This window comes from Oryzias latipes, chromosome 22, assembly GCF_053564925.1.
Source record: "Oryzias latipes strain Hd-rR chromosome 22, Olatipes_Hd-rR_3.1".
NCBI classification, from domain to species: Eukaryota; Metazoa; Chordata; class Actinopteri; order Beloniformes; family Adrianichthyidae; genus Oryzias; species Oryzias latipes.
The window spans coordinates 26228286-26250169 of NC_136258.1; the positions used below are offsets into that span (position 1 = coordinate 26228286).

A 21884-nucleotide genomic window follows, 5' to 3' on the forward strand; every position below is an offset into this window, starting at 1 on the left:
AGAGTTGTGGTATATTGATACGGGAGCAAATCTCAACTGTTTTACTACAATTCTTTCACCCCTTTGAGATCTATCCCCATTCACAGTTGTATTTCACCATCGAGACATATTAAAGAAACAATATTAATATAAATTGTGTTAATGTAAAGACACTGTAAAGACAATTCAATTCAACTTTATTTATATAGCCCAAAATTTACAACAATTAATATCTCAATGGGCTCCATACCGGAAATTGTGTAATAAACATGAGTCATCCAGTATTTTTGTGAGATTCTTCCTCCAAGTCAGTTTAATAAAAAGATTATCTGACTTTACACACAACAAAACATAGAAACAAATATCGAAAAACAAAGGAAAAAAATGCAAACGTCTGAGCTGTTAAGATTCAGTTGGCAGGTGTTCAGTGACTTTCAAACTAAATTTTCATTGCTGTTTTAAAAAAAAACCTCGGGTAAAAACTGCAAAAATACGACTCATCAGACAGTAGAGAGAAACAGCTCTGAAGACAAAAAGCAAGAGAAAATAGGATTAGTTAGCAACTACAACAATGACAAACTGGCTACTCTAGTCCAAATTTACTCACTACTCTCCAACCCCTAAAAGACTATGAAGTGTGGAACTATACAGTGCCCTGGATTTTAACGCACTTCGGGCACATGCTCACCACTTTTTGGCGAAGTATACACCATGATAAATATGAACATTTCATGAAGACTATTTAGAAATTCACTGAGTTCTGGTGATGAAAACTTGGATTATTCATAAAAAATACATTTTCTTTAATGACAGATTGTTCAAACACATTGCATTGTGGTCTATATGCGCCATTCTAGTGAACATCAATGCATCCATTTTTTAGAAACTTCTAAGACATTTCCAGGGCACTGGACTTTGGAATTTTGATGCACTTAGTAGGGAATTCGGGCATAACCCAAGTGTGCAGTACCACATCCAATGCACTGGGTTTTACCGTCCACTTTTTTTTATCCTAGTGTCATATATTTTTTTGCTCTTAGCTGATATCTTCCATAGTTTTGTCACTCTCCTCATCCTCTAACCGGTTCAGTTGGGTGAGCTTCCTACCAGGTACCGGTTCTGTTGGAGATTTCTTCCTGACCTTTTGTTCTCCTTATTGCCCCCTGTCTTGTATATACTCAGTATAAAGAAGTCAGTAAGTGTTCAGTCAGTGTTTTATTGATTGGCATCGAATAGAATAGAATTTGTCCCTGTTTTAGCTGATTGAATTTTATCTTTAAATGTTATCTTTGCGAACCTGCTCGTGTTTGCACGCGGTCATGTTCATCTGTCAGAGAATCACCAAATGCCATTGGCTGGACTTTAGAGCTGTTCTGCTCGGCTGCGTGAAATAACCAGCTGTGCCTGCGGGGCTTTAATTAGATTTCCATCGCACCCTCGCACAATCGATGGAACATTGATTTGATTTTCCCTTCAGAAGCTGCCGCGCAACCACTGGTCGCTGAGGCCGAGAGCCAGATGTCACACCAGGATCATTGGGTTACACAACCAGAAGCTTCATCAGAGCTCCGCCCACTGGATGAACTCACCAAAAGGATACGCCCAACTCAAGCACAATTTGTCAACAAACTTGCAGAACTGGAAAATTTGATGTTTGACAAGCAAAAACAAAAAAACAAAAAATCAAATTTGGCTTCTGTAATATAATCCCTTTTCCAATGGAAAATACTACTATTTAAAGTATAGATTTAGTCTAAAGACTGATAGTTAAGTTTTAACTCACTTCTTCTTTTTCACAAATTTTCCCTCACTTTTTTCACAAGAAGACAATGTAAAAAAAGATTGAAACACTAATTAGAAATATTTTGGACATGCAGTTCAATTACAAAACAGCTGCTGGTGTTTTCTCTGTTGTTAGTTTGGAGTCTGAACTCATAAATGGATGATGTCTGTGCCAAATAACATAAATTGTACATTTCATGTCCACACCATCACACTCCTGTCACCATGTTTGACTGTTGCTATTTGTCTGTCCAGGTGTCATTTGGAGCACATCACTACATTGTTATTCTCCCATTTTTAGACTAGCGTAATAATTCAGTCTTTTCATGGAGTCCGTTTGGTTGGTTGATCCATCTGGGAAAGAGTTTCACCTGTTCCAAACTCCCTTCGTTTGTAGATAAAGGCTCTGAGTGATCTCAACACTGCAGAAATGTCTCTATAACCCCATCACACTGAAGCATGACTTTGGATCAATAGCTGTAATTTATATTTTACATGGTGGTCTTGTCTTAATGGAAATGTTAGGAACATCAACTAACAATAATAGTGAAAGCATTTTCTTCTGTAGACCTCGCCTGCATCACGGTGTGTGCCAAGTCACGAAACGTAACCAAACAGACGACTTGCTGCTGCTTTAATCAGTCGAACCCATTTCCTTCTTTTGTTCTCCACTGGAATCTAAAAGACATCTTCTTGTTTAATACCAGTTACGCTTAGATACTGGGGCTTTGCCGATGTTGTAGTTCTTACCATTCTCGCTGGCCTTAAGCTTCTTTAGCTCCGCCTCCAGTGTACTGATTTGCTGCAGCAGTTCCTTCGTGTCTACCTGTGCTCTGAGTTCCGCCTGCTGCTCCACCTCCAGAATCTTTCTGTGGCACCAGAGCTCCAACTGAGCCGAGACGGTATCAAAGAATCGCTGAGTCACCTGCAGCGATGCCATCAATTAGCTTAACCCTTGTGCTATCCTAGGCACTTTAACGTTGGGAGTTGGGTCATCTAGACCCACTAGACAGAGTTCTGAACCTAGGGAGAACACGTCAATGTAAGGGTGGGGTCATCTAAGATAGCGCAAGGGTTAATACAGTAGTAGCGCTCTTGCTTCACTCTTAGAAAGTCCTGGTTCAGATACTGGTTGTGACATTTCTGTGTGGAGTTTAGATGGTCTCCTCTTGCATGTATGGCTTTTCTCTGGGAAAACATGCTTCTTAGATTAATTGGTATTTCTAAATTGCCTCTGTAGCTAAGTGTGTGTCCCTGCAACAGACTGACAACCTGTTTAGGGTGTACCTCACCCTTCTGAAAAATGAAAAGTTTCTCTGCAAATAAACAATATCAGCAGCAGCAAACCTGATTTCTGTTCAAGAAAAACAAAGAAGTGTTTAGAATTTCCTTTTTCAAGTGCATTTACACCATAAGTGACTGCTGTTATTACACCTCCAAGCTGTTTTGCAAGGTAGTCGGAGGGGACACTGAAACATTTTGCAATCTGGTAAAGACAGCTCTTCAGATCCCCTGAGTTCTGCTCGGTCTCTGTTGGCGTATGGTGCTGTACTGTCTGTCTTTGGTCAGCAGTGCTTCTGGCTTTTGTCAATCTTATCCTATATTCTTTGTTCCACGAAAACTGATGCAACTTCTTTTTGTTCAAGTAGAACCATCTACAGACTGCTGCTTTTCACTTGCAAGACATAAATTCTAACTTACTTCCAAGCTGCCACACTGATTTTTTAATCATGTTTTTATTTATTCAACTATACCTACAGAGGATTTTGTAAATGTTAAACATATTTCACATTTACATTAATTACACATAGTTCTGGTCTATCTGGGAGTGTAATTTCTCTTTTTAATGCCTGAATTCTTCATATATCAGTGTTAAGTGGACGTACAGGCAGGTATGGCATTCATCTCACCTCCATGGCGTGCAGATTGTTCCTCTCCTGGCTGAACGTGGGCTCAGGGGGTCGGCTTGAGAAGAATTCCAGGACTGTGGAGCTGTCAGGGCGCTCCCTGCTGTTCACACTGGACCTGCCCTCAATGCTGTCCTGCAGTTCTGCAGACAGCCAGCAGGGGTCAGAGGAGTCCAGTGGGAAGTGAGAAGAGTGTTCAGCGGGAGAAGGGAGTGCAGAGTTCTGCTCAGCATCTATGATAAGTCAGGATGGAAAGTCAAAACCTTTTAAAGTTGAACTCTGAAATAACAACTGAAATTTAACTTGTTCTGTTTAGGGACAAACCTGAATCTCGGTCCACCTTCATCTCAAAGTACGTCCCCCCCTCCGCTTCCTCTGTGTGGCTGTCTGCAGATCTGGAGTTCAGGCTGCTGACGGGGGTCTCCAGCACCAGGCTGCTGTCTCCAGACAGCAGAGGGGCTGACTCCAGGTCTGCTTCAGATGGTTCCACCGATGGAGAAAGCAGCAGTTTTTGATACTGGCCTTCAGCTGGGACCCCCTCCACCCAGGAGAAACACCACCTCCTCAGCTCCTGCCTCACTGTTGCCTGTGAGACCAACCCTGAGCTGTCACCCGTTTTACAATGGAGAGTCTTCCTCAAGAACAGCTAAAACAGATCTTCATTTTCTTTCCTGGCTCAGGTGTTTTCATACCTGAGCCATTCTGGCCTCAGCTCGGATCTTCGCTGCACTCTGCTCCATCCTGGACATCAAGCTGTTCCTCTCTGCAGCTGCTCTGTCCTGGTTTATCGCGTCCAACACTTTCAACTGCTCAGAGAGGAATGTTGTGACTCAGTCTGAATCTTTGCCAAAACATCTCTGCGAGCCACAGACTGACCTGGTGTCTGCTTTTGCGCTCCATCCTGTCCAGCCGTCTGGTGACCTGCTCCTGCACCTTCAGGATCCTCAGTCTGGTCTCCTCCTGTGTGGCTTTCAGCTGCTCCTCCAGCTTCTTCAGCTGCGGCCCGCACTGACACTTGCTGGCTGGAGCCTTTAGAAACAACCCCTCAGCAAACATCCACGGTAAACACGACCACGCTGCCCCAAGCTAAACCCACCTGCTGGATCCTGCCATCTTTGTCTCTGTACAGCGTATACAGCTGGAAGGCTCTTCCTATCGGAGCAGAACCAGCATCTTCTTCATCACTGAGGGCATCTCTCTGGCCTTGGGCAGAGCGCCGATATTCAGGTGAGTCGTTTTCTTTTACAGCCTACAGATATGACGCAAGAAACTGTATTAGTAAAAATAAATTTCACTTGAAATCCATGAAATATATTTTACCTAGAAGGACAAAAAAACAAAAACAAATCCTAACTTTTTTCACAGCTACTTATTAAAACTAAATGGGCTATTTCGGGAAAATATTTGTCTAGAACAAGTTTGCATTCAGCCAGGAGTTTCATGGGAAAACTGAGAATCATTCTGAAGACTCTTAACTGCTCTCTGCTGTCTGTTGGGATCAGAAATGAAAAAGCACAGCAGCCTCTGGGATGTTAATGGAATGTTCCAGGTGTGAAACAGGCGACAACCCTCTGGATCCCTGATTAAACAGCAATTTACTTGTCACTTTGTTCAGTGCAGCACTCTGTAGCAAAATTTAGATTGGTTGTCATATTTTAAACAAACATAAGTGGTAGATGTATTTGTACAATACCAAACCACTGGCAGACAAATAGATACATACATGTATTTGTTTTTGTCTTCTGAGCTGGAATCTGGTTCAAAACTGTAAGACTGGATAGCTCATACATTGCTTGCCATTTTCGATGCACCTGTAACATTTGATTCGATGGTGTGTGGGGCTGTAAGCTTACTGGGAGTGTGTGTAAATGATGGGAAATGAGCGGAGGCTTACTTCCACATTAACAGTCCTGCCCACTCTGAGGTAGATTTCTAAGGATCTACTGTTGCTTTGCATAAACTGTGTCCAAAAAAAAATATATGGTAACGCTTTATAATAGGTGTCCTTAATAAACTATTCAGCAAGAACTGCGTTTTGAAAAATAGCTCCGAAGATGATCTGAGCGGGTTTTTAAAAGAATTATTTGGGGTAAAGTTTATTTTTATTTTTATTAATCTATCCTCATGAAACCAAATATGATGTCAACATTGTTCTGTTCTTGAAGGAACAAAAGCATCACATGGTTATAGAAAACCTGCACATCTATGTTCAGGAAACTGTCAGCAGACACAGAGGTAACTTGCAATGATTGATTATTGATGCAACATTACAGGTTCAACCATTTGAAGGGTTTAATAATGACAGACAGCTGTTCCAAGAGCTAAGAAGCACAAGTGAATTTTTTTGTTGCACAGCCGCTGGTCTGTCACATAACCTTTTTATTATTTATTTATTTTTTCAATATAGGGACAACGCATATTAATACACATTTCTGTCAATATGACAGAGTTATCCAAAGGGCTATTTTTCATCTGCAGTCCCTGGGTAGATGTTAAAATCACCCTAAAAGATCAAATTGAAAGGTGGTTCTCAGAGACCGGAGGTTGCTCTAAGGTTCTGTTGATGGTGAATATTTACCTGTACGTCTGTCTTGGAGTCAGTCGATCCACTGCTGGGCGAATCTTCTACCGCAGAGCTTCTGTCCTAGAATCAAATGAAGGCTGCACCTTTTTACAAAAGGAGTGAAAAACTGGTAGCATTGTTTAGGAACATCTCGTCTTCTTACTTTGATTGGTTGCGTTTCTGCTCTGCAAACAGATGGGCCACTTTGAGGTCTCAGTTTGAGTTTCTTTTTGCTCAGACAGCCGGACTACAGGTAGAAACAACATGATGACATTGTTTCCTGTTTTCAGCGCTGCATTCGGATACAGACAACCTTTGCTTCTAGTTTAACACGATGGCCACTTGGCCATTCAGAAAGACATATACTCCATCTTTAGTTTTCCTATTTTTACTTCTTGTGAATCAAAGCTAAGACACAGCTGAACTTCAGGATGCACATCTATTTGTTTGAAGTCTTGAAGCTAATGTTAGAGATTAATTTATGAGCTGTTAGTATTTGGCCAGTGGAAGGTCGTAGAGAGGAGCAGCCGCATCTTAAGGAGAGTGCAGGTATATCTTGCAATTCCCCAGAGACTCATACAAAGAGGCAACATACCATTGTTGTGCGTGTGGTAAGTGTATTGTGAAGTATGTAATCACCCATGTTTAAATGTTAACCTGTCATCCACAGCATGATCACAAAAGAAAAAGTGTGTCATGTTTTTACTCTAATTGCTCAGTGAGCAGTCTACAACCTTGATATTTCCTACAGCCCACTTGCGTGCCCCATACAGGTTTACCCATTTTTAGCCCTTTGTCCTCACATAAGGGTAGTTGTGACTAAGGCTTCAGGCTGAAACTGTGACTTGGTACCAACAGAACCAAAAACATTTTCTGATTCATGAGTCTGTTTTTTCTCTCCTCGTAGGCCAGGATCCCTCAGGATTGTAACCATGTTAACAGAAAACAGTGAAAGACTTTGTTTCTTTTCAGGAACCTGTGGGGCATCCGTCAGAAGAAGAGCCACCTCTTTATGCCGGTTGTTTCTGGCTTTGTCTAGGGCTGTTTTTCCCACCTGGAGCAGAGCAGCTATAGTCAATCAAAGCAAACCTTTTTTTTATTTTAAACTAAAAATTCTGTGGATCCAGAGCGGCACTCACATGGTTCTGGATTGTTCTGTCGGCACCGGCCTCCAGCAAAATCTGGACGGTTTTCTTGTGGTTGAGAGCGGCAGCAACATGAAGAGGCGTTTCCCCTTTCTACAATAAAACACACACACACACATGCACACAAAATTGCTTGTTACCGTCTCTTACATCACATCCTTCAAACAACTCTGCGTCTGCAATCTCACTTTTTGAACTTCAGATCATTATCAGGTTAAGAATGCTGCTTTCCTTCATTTGTCTTTTTTGATCAACCAATCTAAAGCAATATCTAAAGGAATATCTAAAGGTATGGAGTGAACCAGGCCAACTTTCACTGTGAGTTTTATCAAAAAGCAAAGCTTGATTTGATGACAAACATGGAGTACTCATGAGGCAAAGCAAAGCTATGTTCACACCACCCCTGGTAACACGTGCTCATGAGGCAAATTCTAAGTAAAAGTCTATATAAATGTTTGTTTTGGGTTTCCACGTTCAAAACTGTTGTGTTCACATGTAGCTTTGCAGGTTTTTATGGCCGTTTTTGGGCTCTATGTACAAAATGGGTGGCCATTGAATGCATGTTGCAAGTTAAACCAACTGAACTTTGACCAACCAAGGACTATTTGGTAGTGACGTATGGATGGAGAATTTAGTTATTGCAGTTTATGTCTGGCACCAAGTCTTTCATAGAACTGTGCTGTGAAAGAAAACTCCTGTTGCCAGTTTTGTGAAATTTGCACCGCTTGGGCATTTTGGACTTCCCGCCATGTTTGTCACTGTCAAACGTGACAGTCGATAGTAGAAAAAGAAGAAGAAGCCTTTTCCTGCTTGTCCTGTGTGAACACCATGGGCTAAATGTGCGTTCAAGAACGTGCTAAACGCAGGGTTCTTGAAGTCGCGCCCCATGCCTGGTGTGTCCGTTGCTTTAAGAGAGGAGTGTGATGGTGGAAGGCTCTCGCTCCTATTCTACTTTTGGAAATTCCAGAAACAACTAGGATTTCTGCCGACTGAGAGAGGTGCGGTTTGTGCAGAGGTGTTGTCATCTAGCCACTGGGAAACTTTCTCTCACTTAGATAAAGTTTTGCAGAAACATCAAGCTATCAATCAAGCAGCTTTGTTTGGTTCCTAACTTGGTCAGCAGGTGAGTGAAGCATCACTGAAACACTTTTTGATGATTTGCCTTCAGTCAGAGAGGTTTGATCTCAGACTCACGGCGTTTTGAGAGTCTGGGCTAGATCCTCCAAGCAGCAGGAGGCGAGCTGTCTGAGTGTGTGCGTTAAGACATGCCAGGTGAAGTGCCACGTTCCCCACCTGAATGAAAAAAAAAATCAAACACTTCTAAACAAGTAGCATGTTTGAGCTCATGTTTGGTTGTGATCCTGCTGTGGAATCAGTGGAATGTTTTCTTGGAGAGCCGCCTGACCTTGTTCCTCACTTTCACATCAGCTCCGGCCTTGATGAGCTGTTTGACACAGGGGGAGAATCCATGCCAGGATGCCTCGTGGAGTGCCGTGTTTCCGTCCTTCAAACAGTTTTACTCTCACACCAGGCTCTATACAGTAACTGTACGAGTGATTGGGGGGAGCGCTCACCCTGTCCTGCAGATCCACAGCACAGCCTCCATTAATGAGAGCGGCCACGGCTTGAGCATTGCCCACCTTGGTGGCGCGGTGAAGCGCCGTCTGCAGACCTGAACCCTGCTGCACACAGGCAGACACAGGGTCAGGCAAATGCTCATTATCTGAGGATCTTTAGATGTTTCAGGTATAAAACATGTTTAAACATTTAAAAGCCACCGGCTACCTTCAGTAAAGGCTAATGTGAGCTTCTGAGAGAATATTTGACAATACTAGAGAGATTTTTGATAAGAAAAACCACAAAAGAAAAGTTTTTCATGGTCCTTCCAAAGATCCAGATGAGCATGTAAAAACTGGGGTAATTCATGAGACACATGTCTTGACTGTATATGAGAACAGGACTGAGTGGCCCTCCTCCTTGGCGTTCCAAACAGGAAGTCCCCACTGGCTCCAAAAAAAAAAATCCAAAAAAAATCCCACAGACTTAAAGAATAAAACAGCTGTTAAGGCCCGTACACACCGGGATGAATATTCGCCAGGCGTTATTCGCCAGCGTTTTTCGCCAGCGTTTTTTGTGTTCACACCCAGGCGATTTTTGCTGACGATGAGCCGAGCGAACATGCAATTTCATTCCCTGACATTAGATGGCGCTTAATGTACAGAAATACTCCTGTACACAAGGTGGCGCTGCGCAACTTTACGCTTCTTGAAGTCGCTTTTCACTCAGAAGAAGAGAGCAAGTATTTACGCGCTTGTCAGAATCATACAAAGAAAACATGAATATTTCAAGCACCAGTTGGAGCAACTGGTGCTTGGTTCGGGGATATTTTAGAATGTCCGTCATTATTTCTTCGCGGCTCGGCGTCTATCTTCTTCGCTGGTATGTGTGCTCAGCAAGGCAGTTTTGTGTTTGAGCGCCCCCAAGTTGTGTTGTACTGTAACTTCAGAGGCTCCAGACATGTGTGCAAAAGCGCCGTTCTCATTGGTCGAATAGATTTCGACGCGAAGCGTCAAAAAAAAAAAAAACGAACCCGAGGCGTGTTTTTTTTTTTGACGCTTTGACGCGTGCCGTTTTTTCGCGTCGGTGTGCACACTCTCATTGGTGCCCTTTGTTTAGTCACGAGGCGTTAAACGTCGGCGAAAATCGCGCGCGAAATTCGTCCCGGTGTGTACGGGCCTTTACTCAGTCATATTTTTCTGAATAATTATTCTTGCTTCTACAGGCCTCCTCGCCTGTGGAAAGGTCTGCCTGAGGATGTGAGGGCTTCATCCACTGTGGGGTTTTTTCAATTCAATTCAATTTCATTTTATTTATATAGCCTAATATCACAAGACAGTTGTCTCAACAGGCTTACCGATAATTGTAAAAAACATAACATACATAACATAACATATATAAAATACAATAGCTGATTGCTAAACTAAACTAAACTAAACTAAACAAACTAAGGAAAACTGGGACGAAGGAGGACGAACTTTAAACGAATCTTTTTTGCTCAGCTTTTAAGTAGTTTTCAAATTTCCTTGTGTTTTAGATTTTCTGGACTGTTTTCCCCTGTTTTCTTTACATATGTATGTGTGCTGAGGGGCTTTTATTAAGACAACTAATTTCACTATGATGTTTTTATTTAATCTAAGGCACTTTGAGGTGTTCTGTAACAGTAAAAGCTCTCTTAAAATAAGGTTGAGATTTAATTTTTTAACATGTTCTTGTTAATCCTAGTTTATTTCCATTATATATTTTTTTGTTCTGTACAAGTTATTCAAGTTGTAAACCGGCCAATCAGAGCCTGTTTGACAGACTTTGGACCAATCGTTGCTTTCGGGCTCCAACATGGCGCCATCCATACCGCCAAAACATGGCAACTGAATTGACTTAATTTCCAATGGAACCAGTTCTATCGGTGATGTCACACTCACTATGTCCAGTTCTCATATACAGTCAGTGGATGCAGGACACACATTGTTATGTCAATTTGATCAAATATGTAATTTTTCCTCACATTTTGGAATAGAAACACACAGGTGAAAAAATCAGATTCCGATTGTTCGTTTGTCATTCATGTTCAACACATTTAAACGTATTTTAAATGTTTTACAAACAAACCTGTTAATATAGGATAAGTAACAACATTGTTTTAAAATAATGTACGGGGGGAAAAAGCCCTAACCTTTGTGTTTTAGAATAATGGGTCTCTACAAATTGTTGAAATTTGTTCCTTTTTTTAAAGCTGAGAGACAAATCTCAGCCATTAGCAATTATCTGCAGCCCCTACAAGTTAATGATGTAAGTCCTTCACCTTTTTTGAATATCTGGAAAATTAATAACTGATAAAAAGTCATTTTAAAATAAGTTTGTTTAAATAAGTTCACTATAAACCTCCTACTTGTAACCAACATTGCTGATGCAGACTTGCAGATCCTGCAGCGGTTCTAAACTTGGAGTAAGCAAGTCTTTATAATCTACACCCATGCAGATAATTAGAGGACTAAAAAAAGATGTCAGCATCTAAAGTATTTCTCTGAAAAAGCTGTAGAAAGAAGCAAAGACTTTTTTATCTGCTTTATTTGGTTTTAGAATAGACGCCTAACCCTACCCCCCCGTCCTGTCAGAGTGGCTCAAACTCATGAAAGTTCACATCTGTTACACAAGTAGTTTATATTAACACACGAAGACTAACAATCAAAAAAAAAAAAAGCAAAACATGTTCATCACAAGAGGCACTCAGCTGGAAACGGTGTGTTCATTTGCAGTTGTAGAGTTAGATAAGTTAATTCTTCTCTGTGAGTTCTGGTAAATCGCCTGTCCGTCCTGGGGGAGGATCCCTCCTTCATGTGGGCACCCCTGAGTTTTCTTCGTTTTTTCCGGAATCCGTTTTTTTAGGAGTTTTTCCTTACCACGAAGGGGGGTCTAAGGGCAGGGATGTCCAGTTTAGTTTAGTCAGTTTGTTAGTTCAATTTTGTATTTTCCTATTGAATTCTATGCATTCATGTTCCTTTTGATTTTATGTTTTACTTTTTCAATTACCGATACGAAGCCCATCGAGACGACTGTTGTTTTGGATTTGGGCTATACAAATAAAATTGAATTGAATTGAATTGAATTGCTAGACAGGATAAAAAAAAAGAAACAGACGCCTAACAGAAGGAAGTTAAAGCGTCAACCTAAAGAAAAGCTATGGACACATTCCTAAAGCCTTTTCATGACACAAACGTGAGGCGATAACATTCAGGGTGTGCTTTTAATTATGGTGTTTCTGTGTATCTTTATAACCTGGATTTCAAAATTAATATTGCATTTGAAGACCTTAAGAAAAGCTTTAAAAAAGAAAAAAAACGACCTTCAATCAAAGATTTTATTCCATTTGGATTGAAAGGCATTTGTTTATTTGATTTTTCTTTCATTTACATGTTTGATTAATGCTTCTTTTCACTCATATCTTTGCAAACAGGTTATTTCAACACATTGCCTTTTGAAGGGGATCATTTTAATGTGCTGTGAATCAGATGGACTGACCTTGCAGACAAAGTTTTCCATTTCAGAAGATCTCTCTGGTTCTCCTGCAGAATGGTGGCACCTGGTAGCATTAAAAGGGTAAAAGTAACACTCAGCTCATGCTGTAAGACAATCTATATACACTGGTGGTGTCTCCAAGTTCAGGCTCATAAAAGCTGCTGGGACAGCATGTGAGATAAAAGATGGCTGCATTAGCTCAGATGGTCAGATTATGCTTCATGGTTGGGGGGGGGGGGGGGGGGGGCTGCCTTTAATCTACATTGTGGATACAACAGTCATGTACATGAAGCATGTGCACATGCAGGGCTGTGTCCTCTCTAATCCCTCAGTGCTGCTGCTTCTCGCTGTCGCTGAGTGTTGCTGTTTTCTGCTTTTTCTAACGCACTCCGGATTGATGTGTGCAATTTCATTTTGATCTGATGCGTGGGCCGGGGGGGGGGGGGGGGGGGGGGGGGGGGGGGGGCTGTGTAGAGCCAGGCTGAAGTCTGATTCTGGTTCCTCAAATGTGGAGGATATTGTTTCCTATTAGGAGAGACGCAACAAATGCACAGCACACAGTTTACAGACATTTTTCTTCAAACTGAGGCTCGGTTTCTGTGTAAAAACAGAACTACATCATTGGTTTTTGCTCAACCTTTATCCTCTAATTTATTCTTCTCCCTTTAAATGACTGAAAGGTGAACTTGAATGCTATATTACATTTTTTCCTTTCTTCATTTGCCTCAAAATGGGAGCCATTGATTGATTCCTAACAGAAGAAACCAAACAACAGTAAGATTTTAAAACCCTCATGTTGTTAAACCAATGCCAAGGTTTTCATGTATTTCAACCTTAACCCTTGTGCTATCTTAGATGACCCCACCCTTACATTGACGTGTTCTCCCTACCATGACAAAGGTGGATAAAGGTGGAAAGATTTCATGTAATCCATGGACACCAGTGAAGATCACAATTTATTAAAGACAAAAAGGTTCAGTGCACTGTCTAGTGGGTCTAGATGACCCAACTCCCAACGTTAAAGTGCCTAAGATAGCACAAGGGTTAAGATGACAGTGGGATAGGTCTATAATAATCAATGTTAAATACCTCTTTGCCTTTGTAAATATTATCCAGGTATTAATTTATTGGGATTATATCCTTTGATGGACTTTTTGGGGGGCTTAGAATAAAATAGATTTTAAAAAAAAAAACCTCTAGAGTTGCCATGGTGACAGGTGAATAGATGAGATTAGCTATTTTATTTGCAAAACTATAATATGTGTTTTCTGTAACTTTTAGGAGGGCAATGTTTATATCTTTCTGTAGAAAGATAAAAGAGAGGAGACTTAAAGGGATAATGGTGGTTTGAATTTGAGCTACATTTCCTCCTAAAATGTGTGTTTGTGTAGTTGCCCCCTTTAACATAAAATATTTTCACAAGTTCTTTGAGTTTGATGTGCCACGAAACTGACTGAAAATGTGGGTAAGACCCTCCTTTTGGAAAAGCTTTGCTGCATTACTAAAAAAAAGAAATTTTGCTTTTTGAAAGTAGCCTCCTTTTAGGCCACATTTTTTGAGAAGTCAGGAGTAAAAGCGAGTTACAGCGAGTAGGTTCACCTTCTTCAACTTGACGTTTGAATGCAGTTCCACTGCCAACCTCTTCAACCTCCAAATGTGTAAAATACCACCTGTTAAGAAGAAAACATCAGTCTAATTTCAATTTCTTGAAACACGTGATGACAGTTTTTCTATGACAAACTGTAAAATCCTAACATTTAAAAATTATTGGTCTGTTTGACTTGAAAAGTTTAACAGTCAGGATACAAAAGTATTACAAAAGGAAACTAAAGTACATTTAAAGGCCCCAGTGTTTCTGCCAGTGACCTCTTTATTAAAAAAAAATACCAGGTGAAGCTGAGTCTAAAACAACTCAGAGGAATGTCTTTTACCTGAACCTCCACGGAGCCTGGGGGAACTTTCTGCAGCCAAAAGGTGCTCTTGGTTGAAGTCCAGCAAGCCTTTAAAACCAGCGTTTGTGTGTCAGAAGATGCCGCAGCAGCAGGCGGGTCGCTCGGCGATTGAAGATGGGCAGGGAGGATGCCAGATGTGGTGAAGCATCAGCTCAGAGGGCGGGAGCTCATGTAAGCCTCCATCAGTAAATGCAGACTGCAGAGGAGATGTGAGGAAGGCAGAATTTAATACCTGTCAAGCTCAAGAAACATTCAGATAGCAAAATGATAGAGCTGCAAAAACAACTCAGGTCGTGATTGAGTTCCTCTCAAATGTATCCCGTAAAATGTTGGGATTGATATTTGTATGAAATCTGTGCTAAACTTTGTTTCAGCGTATTACAGATCCAATCTGAAGCATTAAACATAACAGGGCTAAACGAGGAACAAAAGTGGTGGTGGGGGTTATCATGATATGAACACAGATGTGAAGCTCTGATCTTATTAAAAGATAATTCCTTTTCATCATCAACAGCTGGCATGTCAGTGATGATTGCAACTTCAGACAGAAAAACTCAGAAATACTGCTGGTATATAGATGTCTGCATGGAAAGCTTAGTCACAGCAGGTACTTTTTTAAGTGCAGCAAATTCACTTCAAAACACATGGAAACAAAATTATTTCAACCAGAAAGGTAAACCATTTGTGACTCAGTGGTGATTCATGGGGTTTTGAGAAGACAGTTGAAGGGGTTTGTGCTGTTGCCAGATTTGATCTTTGCTTTAAAGGATTTGGGACTGAAAATGATGATCCAAAAAATGTTTGCCCTATTTTGGACTTTTGTTTTTTTAAAGCACCACTCCGATCCTCTTTTGATCTATTTTCAAAGTGTTTCCAGTTGTCTTGTAATTAGGATGATGCTGTTTCTAGGCAAAATCAAAAAAAACCTGTGTCGTTTTCTGGGACATGGTTTCTGCAGAGCGGCAGTAGTTCATTAGAAATTCATCTCTTACTTGTGAGAGGTGAATTTCTACAAAAGGACTGTTGGAGGAGCGTAAATCTGCAAGTGGATGCATCCGAATGGAGTGGTAAAAGGAGCTTGTGGTCTGCCGATTGTTGCTCCTATGTCAAAGCTATGAGCTGTGAAATAGAAAACCTAATTTTCCTTAATATATGTCCTCCGTCACGAGTAAAATCCCACAAGAACGTGTTAAAAACACTAAAAACACCATCTTAATTAGAGTGGGACTTTTAAATTAAGGTGAAATAAAAAAAAATCTACAGCAAAGCCTTCACTTTAAAAGAAAAAAAATTGCAACAAAAGGACCCTGAATATACACAAAATACAGAAGAATTGGAAACAATGCACATATTTTTTATGTAAGAATTTCAATAGACATAAATAAAGACAATATATTTAAAAGCACAAACAGGAAGATCAGTGGGATTCACGTCATTTGGAAGCACCCAAGTGAACCACTCAAGTTTTATCTGATTGCTCCAAACCCAGGAGAAAAATCAAGAGATGATCATTTCAAATAATTCAATGTTGTTATGGTAGTTACTAAATAAAATTAAAATTCAAAATTGACCCAAAGCAGTGAGTTTTGATTGAAGACTTCTGTTATTTGTCGATGCTGTACTTCCATTTAAGTAACTTAACCTTTTTGGGGAAAACAGTTTTGTGGTCTGATAGACGTATATGCAATATCACTAGAAGCTCCTACAACAGTTACGTTAAAAAAAATGAAATAGAGGAGGAGGCTGTCTGAAAAGTTAACACTGCACCAGCTGAGTCTTTCATAACGTCTGCATAGGGTCAGAACGACAATAGTGACAAGGACGTCTTAGTCAGTCAGACAATAAGATTTGTTACATAATGAGACAAAAAGGTCTGGAGTTTAAGAAGAAGTCGTCTTCAGCTTAAAGGGTTTTGTGGAAAAGATTTTAAAGATTGCAGCTGAAGTATAGAAAACCATTAAATATAATTGTTTTTTTCCTGAGCCTCATGAGTCTTTACATAACAATCACAGCCTCATTGTTAGGAACTAAAACATGACAGTGTAAACTCCCAACTCAGGCTGGGAAAATGTATTTGATCAAGACAACAAATTGGTTAACAAAAGGTTAATCTTTTTTTTCCTTTTTTTCAATTGAAAAAATGAAGAATTTTCTGGAAGCCATCATCAAAACTAATCAATTTTCAAAATGAACAACATTACCTGTTTTTATCCTTGCTCTGGCTTGGAACTTTAGTCTCAAACTTGGAGGTGCAAAATCTTACCTTTATGCTAAGCTACAAACGCCTCCAGCTGAAGCTGAAGAATATGACCACATCATCTGCAAACAGCTCAAGTGGAATTCTGAGCTTCTAAACAATTTGGCTGCATCTGCCAATTCCATTCATGACAGTTCTGAACTATTCTGGTTACAAAGGGCAATTCTGGCTAAATCCAACCTGAGATGATTCTGACTTCCTGCTAGCCATGCTAGTCCTGGACTGTTGAAAGGGGCATTACAATGACCCCACTACCAAGCTGAACTCCCAGAATATCAACATAAAAAATCCTAAGATACCGAGATATAGTTAAATACCTTCAAAATGACTGTAAAACATATGTTAAACAGATGTACAAACTCCCACGATCCTTCAAGGATCTTGGTTAGGACAGGTAACAGATCCAGTGTTCCATGGAACAGAATCCACATTGTTCCTCCTGAAAATGAGGTTTGATTATTGTTGATAATCTTTTCCAGTACCTTTGGAAAATGCTTTATCAGGTAGAATTATTTCCCCAGTTGTTGGAACATATCATGTAAAAATTAACTTTTTTATTGTCACATATATTGTATGCAAGTGTGTGTGTGTTTGTGTGTGTGTGTGTGCATTTCCTCCCCTTGGATAAGTGAGTTTTCTCCCCTCAAAAATTTGCACCGTAGGTCTATTGGTGAATCCATCTTGTGCCTTGGTGTATATGTGAGCGTGTGTGGCTGTGTTGCGCTGCAATGGACTGGTGAACCATTCAGGACGTAGCCCACCTTCACCCAACAGTACCTGGGATAGGCTCCAGCAACCTAGTGACCCCAAAAGTGACTGAGCAGGTTTGGAAAATAGATGGACGGAAGCACAACCAAGTGTGACTGAATTTGTTTTATGCACTTGACCGACTCCCTGGCAGAGCAGCTCTTTTTTTGATTGAACAACACCTCTCCTCACTTTTTGAGTCTTTGGCATGAATAGACTGTGAATTCAAACCCATATCCTCCCAATTTGAGGTCCAACACTCTACTACAAGTACCACTAAGCTGTAATCTTTCTTTTCAAAATAGAAGACTTACTTACCCAGTTTACCAATCCAGAGGTTTCAGCCGTTGACGTCTTGTTGCAGACTAGGTATGCCTTCAACCCATCTCCAGTCAAGGTCATCAACTACTTCCAGGTTGAAGGAAAAAATTGAGTCAGTGCCCCCGCCTTTTTTTTTTTAAACAATTGATCACAGATGATCTCAACCGTTTTTAAACATTTATGGCATAAAAGACCGCTTTTCATGATAAATCCTTGCTTAACTTTTCTGAAAGCCTGGCAGCTGTCTTTACCTGAGTGAGGAGTAGTTGTGCTGGCCAACCTTGACCTTCCCCTTCAGTCCTTTTAGTTTCTATGCAGTTAAAGCAGCCAAAATATATACATTTCCCTAAACTTCCATGTATCACTTTAAGAAAATGTGTAAATTTAAAACGCATCAAAAATATCGTCTTGACTGAGAGCTGTTCTTGCGGTTGTGAGGTAATTTTGAGAAGTGTTTTTGTTTGGTTTTTCCTTTTCTTTTTTTGTTTTTTTTTAAAGGTTCTATCAATTTGTAGGTAGATGTTTATAATCAGGGTCACCGGAAATAAGCCTTGGCTTCACCCGACACCTTTTTCGGTTAATTTTGTTCAATGTTTATGTTGACATTGTTTAGTGTCAATGTTTATGTTGATGTTTTAAGTTTGTGTGTTTAACGTAACCGAAATAAATGTTTCTCTTTAAAAAAAAAAAGAAAAGCTACTTTTTTCAGACTCGTCCAAGTCAACTCATCTTTGATGACTTTACAGCCCACGATTAGATGATGCACCAACTGAAATAATCTCTGCTCAAAATCACACAATAAAGACTGGAATTTAGCTTTACTCTGCTGTCATTTGACTTAGAAGATTTGTTTCTTTATTGTTTTCATGCACTCGATTGTGTGTGTGAGCGCACACGTGCAGGATCCCCTCTTCCTTTCCAGGTCAACGATGGATTGCATAACTGCCACTGCTGTCTGCATTACAGTGTGTTACATAAGACAATTTGATGAAGAGTTCTAATCCTGCTGTGCTGCCTGAGCGTGCCCACATCTGGGATTTCTAGCTCGAAATGAGCTCTGCACTCAGCTCACCTCAGAGTGCTCACACAGATATTACTCCATGTGGAGAGCTGGGTCAGAAAGGTGGCTATGCCAAGGGTTTCCCTGCCTGACCGCTTGGTGTTTGCCGCTTTGGGGGCTAAACCAGTTTTTCCAAACGTTGACAAAAGTTTGATTTTTTCTTTTGTTTTTTGTTTGTTTTTTGAACACACGGTGTGTGAAACTTATGGTTAAATAAGTTGCAAAATTAAGAAAAATCAAACAATTCAACTTCCGCTGCAGGTTATGTTAAGCAGTTCAGAAGTGGCTTCACCAAAACAAGAGATGAAAGGTTACAAACTGATTAGGTGGCCCAGTCAGACACATTTGGTGTGCTCCATCAGACTCTGCCCTGACTTTGTCTTTCAGCACAACCAGAGGTACGTCGGCTCAAAATCAGCCGGAAACTGTCCAACCGGTTCCTTCTTTGTTCTCAGAAATCAGCGAACGATCACATTAGAGGGATTTCATATCACATGCTGATGCCACGAGCTCGTGTCTCACACAGTTGCTGTTCCATATCACATCTGCTGTGTCTTTTAAATATGCTGCGGTGGAATTACCCTTTACTTTAGTGATGTTTCAGATTTAATGGTTATTTTAGTCAGATGACAGATGGGAAGAAGAGCTGTACTCGAGGGCAAATGAAATGCAGTAAAGTGATGTAGGATGACTTAACCACTGTCAAGTTAGTCCAGCTTTGTGGCTCCATGCTGACAGTCTTTGTGCAAACACTCTCTTCAATTAAATAATTTCAAAACGGCGGTTCCTCGTTTGTCGTTGGAGTTAAGTTCTAAAAATAACCCACAATAGACGAAATCTGCAAAGTGGTCTGCTACAATTATTATAGGTATTTTAAGGCTGTAAAACCTGTCAAAAAACACACTTTAGACACCTTTGTTGGATGTGAACATTTTCACACTTTTATTTCTTGTTTAAACTCTCAAAATGCCAAACTTTATAGAAAAAAAGAAATCATGCAAAATTGGACCAAAAAAACCTGAAAAACGGCAAGGCTGCGAAAGGTGAACCGTGTTATAGTAAATCCTTATAAAGGATCAGTGCAATTATCCTGTCGCCGTCACATCACTAGCAGGTGTTAGAATCAGCAAACTGAAGAGTCAAATCCACACAGAAAACATGATGACAACAGCAGGATCTTTAACAGGAAAAACTAAGTCTTCCTCAGTCTTCTTCAGGCCTTCTGTTTTTTTAAAAATTTAAATCATTGCTATTGTTTTAATGCTGCCTTTTTTTATCAGCTGTGGTTGTTGTTACCTCTATGTCAGGAGCTCACTTTGGGTTGATAGAGAAGAACATGTCAGTACATTTAAGTGGATGTTTTGGGTTGAGCTTGGAGCAGCTAAACTGTTGAGTTCTTCCAATCACTCGGAGATAGTTTGGTCCACATTTGGTCTAAGTCCAGGATTACTACTTATTTTTTGGTAAGTTTTCTCGTCTGGATGTTGTTCAACATCCATCTTTTTTTAAAGCATTCATCTTCAATCATTGGATCCGTTTTGGAGAGTAAACTACTTTCGGATGAATTCAGTCATCTGACTTTTGTTTTACTTCAATATCTTTATTTTAATGAAAAAATGGCTTTTATTCTCTTTTTTATTTATTTGTTTGCAATAGACATTTGTCATTTCATTACCATATTCCACATGTGGTTTGCACATTACCTACATTACTGCATTTTGTTTTTGCATTAACATGGTGATGTTTTTAATCTTTTGTACATGTGGACAGTAACAATAAAAGGATTGTATTCTTTATCTGTGGTTTTCTCTGCACATTTCACTTTTCAGTAAGATTCTTCTTGTCTCCACTGTGTTTTTCACTTCTAGTCTTTACAACAAAGACTTTTTTTGGTCAAATTCATGAAGATAGTTTTGTCTCTTTCTGTGCTCTTTGACCATAAATAACAATAGCAGAAATGAAAATGAATGTATTCAGTCATTTCTTGTGCTCTCTATAAGACATTATTGCCTCATTATCTCTTGTTTGTTCTGCATCTTCTAAAGCCTTTGTTCTTTGATTAGTCTCCAGGGTCATTTTTGATGTCATTTGACCTTTTCCACGTTTTTTTACTTTTTTATAACCATTTCCATTTTTCTCTCTCTGTGATTATTTTCCCTTTCTGTTTCATTTTTTTCTGGCTGCAAACAGTTTTGTTCATGTTCTGATCCATTCCTAAAATGACAGAGTCAACGAGACCATTTTATATTTTTGAAATAAGAACAATTTTTTCTTTTTCTATGCTACTGCATTGAAAAGTCCGCTGTGATGTTGATGTGTGAGGCACACTAATCTTGAGGAAGGCCTGAGGGCTGAAATGTTGATAAGTGAAGATGAATGAATTCTTACTTTTCTTGGTGTCTTTTTTTTTTTGATCTGTGTCCAGCGATCAAAGTGTCATTTTAATCTTCTGAGCGCTCAAATGTTTGATCTCCTCTGCAGAAACAATCCTGATCGGGCAAAAGTCTGAGTAAAAACAGAAACTTAAGCTCGTCATGGAAGCTTAAAAACTCTCAAAGGGTTAATGGCGTTGTGAGTGACAGGAATTCTTCTTTGGAAACCTTCACAGGTGCCAATTTGGGAATAATCCTTCCTCCCAAGAGAAAATATGATCGCTGCTGTGCTTGTATTCCTAATGTGAGCTGCTGTGGATGTGTGCGGCAACCTAGATCCAAAAAAAGGCACTTTAGAGCTTGTGCCTGATGATGAGGATGTGTACTTTCATGCTTTTGATTTACTCAGCTCTTAATGTTTAATGCACATAATCCACCTCTCGGTTTGGTAAGAAGGCTCTAACACTTTGGCTTTGACTTCTTTGGTGTGCGGTTGGTGCTGCGAGCCCCAGCGAAACACATCTGTCCATACAGCCTCGTTTGTTGGAAACCTCAAAGATTCCCTCAGTCCTCTGTCTGTTTTGAAACAAAGCTCAGCAAAAACCAAACTGAGACTGACTGTGAAAGATCCTCCCCCTTTTGTCAGCCCAGCGCCATCTAACTTTCAGTGTCAACGGCGTGTTTTGTGAACGTGCAAACATAAAGTCTACTTTTTGAACTTTCACG

The 21884-nt window shown here is 40.1% G+C and overlaps 1 protein-coding gene across 4 annotated transcripts; it reads right to left on the reverse strand.

Moving 5' to 3' along the window:
- Positions 1–85: 85 nt before the first annotated feature.
- On the reverse strand, positions 86–16872 carry LOC105356955 (ankyrin repeat domain-containing protein 6-like). Of its 4 annotated transcripts, XM_078941106.1 has the most exons (18): positions 16603–16872; positions 14381–14597; positions 14049–14119; positions 12453–12513; positions 8951–9055; positions 8782–8880; positions 8571–8669; positions 7371–7469; positions 7208–7285; positions 6395–6478; positions 6247–6312; positions 4765–4917; positions 4545–4697; positions 4361–4474; positions 3993–4254; positions 3672–3901; positions 2512–2686; positions 86–2439 (listed from the first exon to the last, which is right to left on the reverse strand). In XM_078941106.1, exons 4-18 carry the CDS (start codon positions 12471–12473, stop codon positions 2396–2398), a joined length of 1782 nt encoding a protein of 593 aa, XP_078797232.1. In that variant the 5' UTR covers positions 12474–12513; positions 14049–14119; positions 14381–14597; positions 16603–16872; the 3' UTR covers positions 86–2395. The 4 variants fall into 4 exon arrangements, with proteins under 4 accessions (XP_078797232.1, XP_023807555.1, XP_078797231.1 ...); XM_023951787.2 differs by lacking the exon at positions 16603–16872 and having other exon boundaries at positions 8951–9058; positions 14381–14518; XM_078941105.1 differs by having other exon boundaries at positions 2379–2686.
- Between the last annotated feature and the right edge of the window lie 5012 nt (positions 16873–21884).